Here is a 1,490-nt window from a genome sequence, read left to right on the forward strand (position 1 = left end):
AAAAAATTAAAATAAGTTTCAATTCTTGTCCAAATACATTTACATTATAAAAGGAAACAAACTTAAAAGTATCAATTGAAACACAAACAATCAAAATTATGAGTTTATAAGGAAAAAAAATTAATTAACATATGATTCAAGGAGGAATCTGTTCGATTGCGTGAGCAGTATACTTTTGAGAGAATACTATAAATTAAAAAAAATTGCTAAGCTTTATAATTAAATATTAAAGCACCGACATGATAATATAAAAAATAAAAAGTAAGAACCATATTAAATGTTGAAATGATTGTATGGATATAGTGATTTTCAAAATTGTATTAGGAATGTATTTATAGCGGGATGAATATCTAAACTTTGTATGGATCTATAATATTTAAACGAATGAATTTAATAACGACAATATTGAAATTTGACTTAGATGAAAATAGTAATTTTTTAAAATTTTAATATTTAATAGGGATGTATAAAGTGGGATGCATATATAAAACTATGGATACAAGTAACGGTACCCTAATTAATTCCACTTAAAAAAAAAAAATAGATTTACCATGAAAATCTTAGGCCACATGTAATTGTGCAAGTTGCAAAATGGTGTTACGAAGACTTAGTTATATAAGTCAATTAAGGTATTTTCTTGCAAAGAAAAGTGGGATTTCATTCTTCATCTTCCTCGAATTTTCCAGATTTCGACCTAAAGCTTACACCGAAAAAATAAATTCTTGAACAATCAAATCATTCAAAGAAAAAGAAAAATGAGTGACATGGATTGCAGAAAATTTGAGATTACTCTTGTTTCAGCAAATGATCTGATGGACGTTCGAAAGTTTGGCAGAATGAAAGTATACGCAGAGGTTTCAATTGGAGGTGAACCAAATACGGTTAAGAGAACTCCAGCCGACATGAAAGGTAAGACAAATCCCAACTGGAAATTCAAAATTGAGTATACATTAGGTGAAAAAGCAGTGAAGCAAGGGGATGTAGATCTTACTATCAAATTATACTGTAAAAGAAGCTTGTTGAGTGATAAGTATGTTGGAGAAGTTAACATGTCACTCAAGAAACTGTTCAAAAAGAGGAAAAGTTCTGAAAGAACTAGTAGAATCAAGGTGAAAAGAAATGATGCTGTGGATCCAAGAGGAACCCTAGTTATTTCTTATAATTTTGGGAAAAGGATTGGTGTTCCTAGACCTTCTAAATGGGAGAGAGCTTTGGTAGCTGGGGCAAAGATACTTGTTGAAGGAACCATTTCTTATTTCTTGGAGCAGATATAGAAATTCCAATTTTTTCGTAGTCAATTAAGATATTGTTAAATCAAACCCATATGCATATTTCTCTACTTTATATTGGATTGTTGTTTATGTACTTTGCATACGAATACATCACTTTTTTTTTAAACCGTCACACCATCTGGTTAATATTGATACATTAGATAGAGTAATGATGAGGTGAACCAGATCGGCATGAATTTGATTTCGATTTCAATAGAA

The 1,490-nt window shown here is 29.9% G+C and overlaps 1 protein-coding gene across 1 annotated transcript; it reads left to right on the forward strand.

Moving 5' to 3' along the window:
- Window positions 1-755: 755 nt before the first annotated feature.
- On the forward strand, window positions 756-1,274 carry LOC111409486 (protein SRC2 homolog). The gene has a single exon (XM_023039533.1). The coding sequence runs from the start codon at window positions 756-758 to the stop codon at window positions 1,272-1,274; it is 519 nt and encodes a 172-aa protein (XP_022895301.1).
- Window positions 1,275-1,490: the final 216 nt, after the last annotated feature.

The sequence above is a fragment of the Olea europaea genome, chromosome 14 (assembly GCF_002742605.1).
Source record: "Olea europaea var. sylvestris chromosome 14, O_europaea_v1, whole genome shotgun sequence".
NCBI classification, from domain to species: domain Eukaryota; kingdom Viridiplantae; phylum Streptophyta; class Magnoliopsida; order Lamiales; family Oleaceae; genus Olea; species Olea europaea.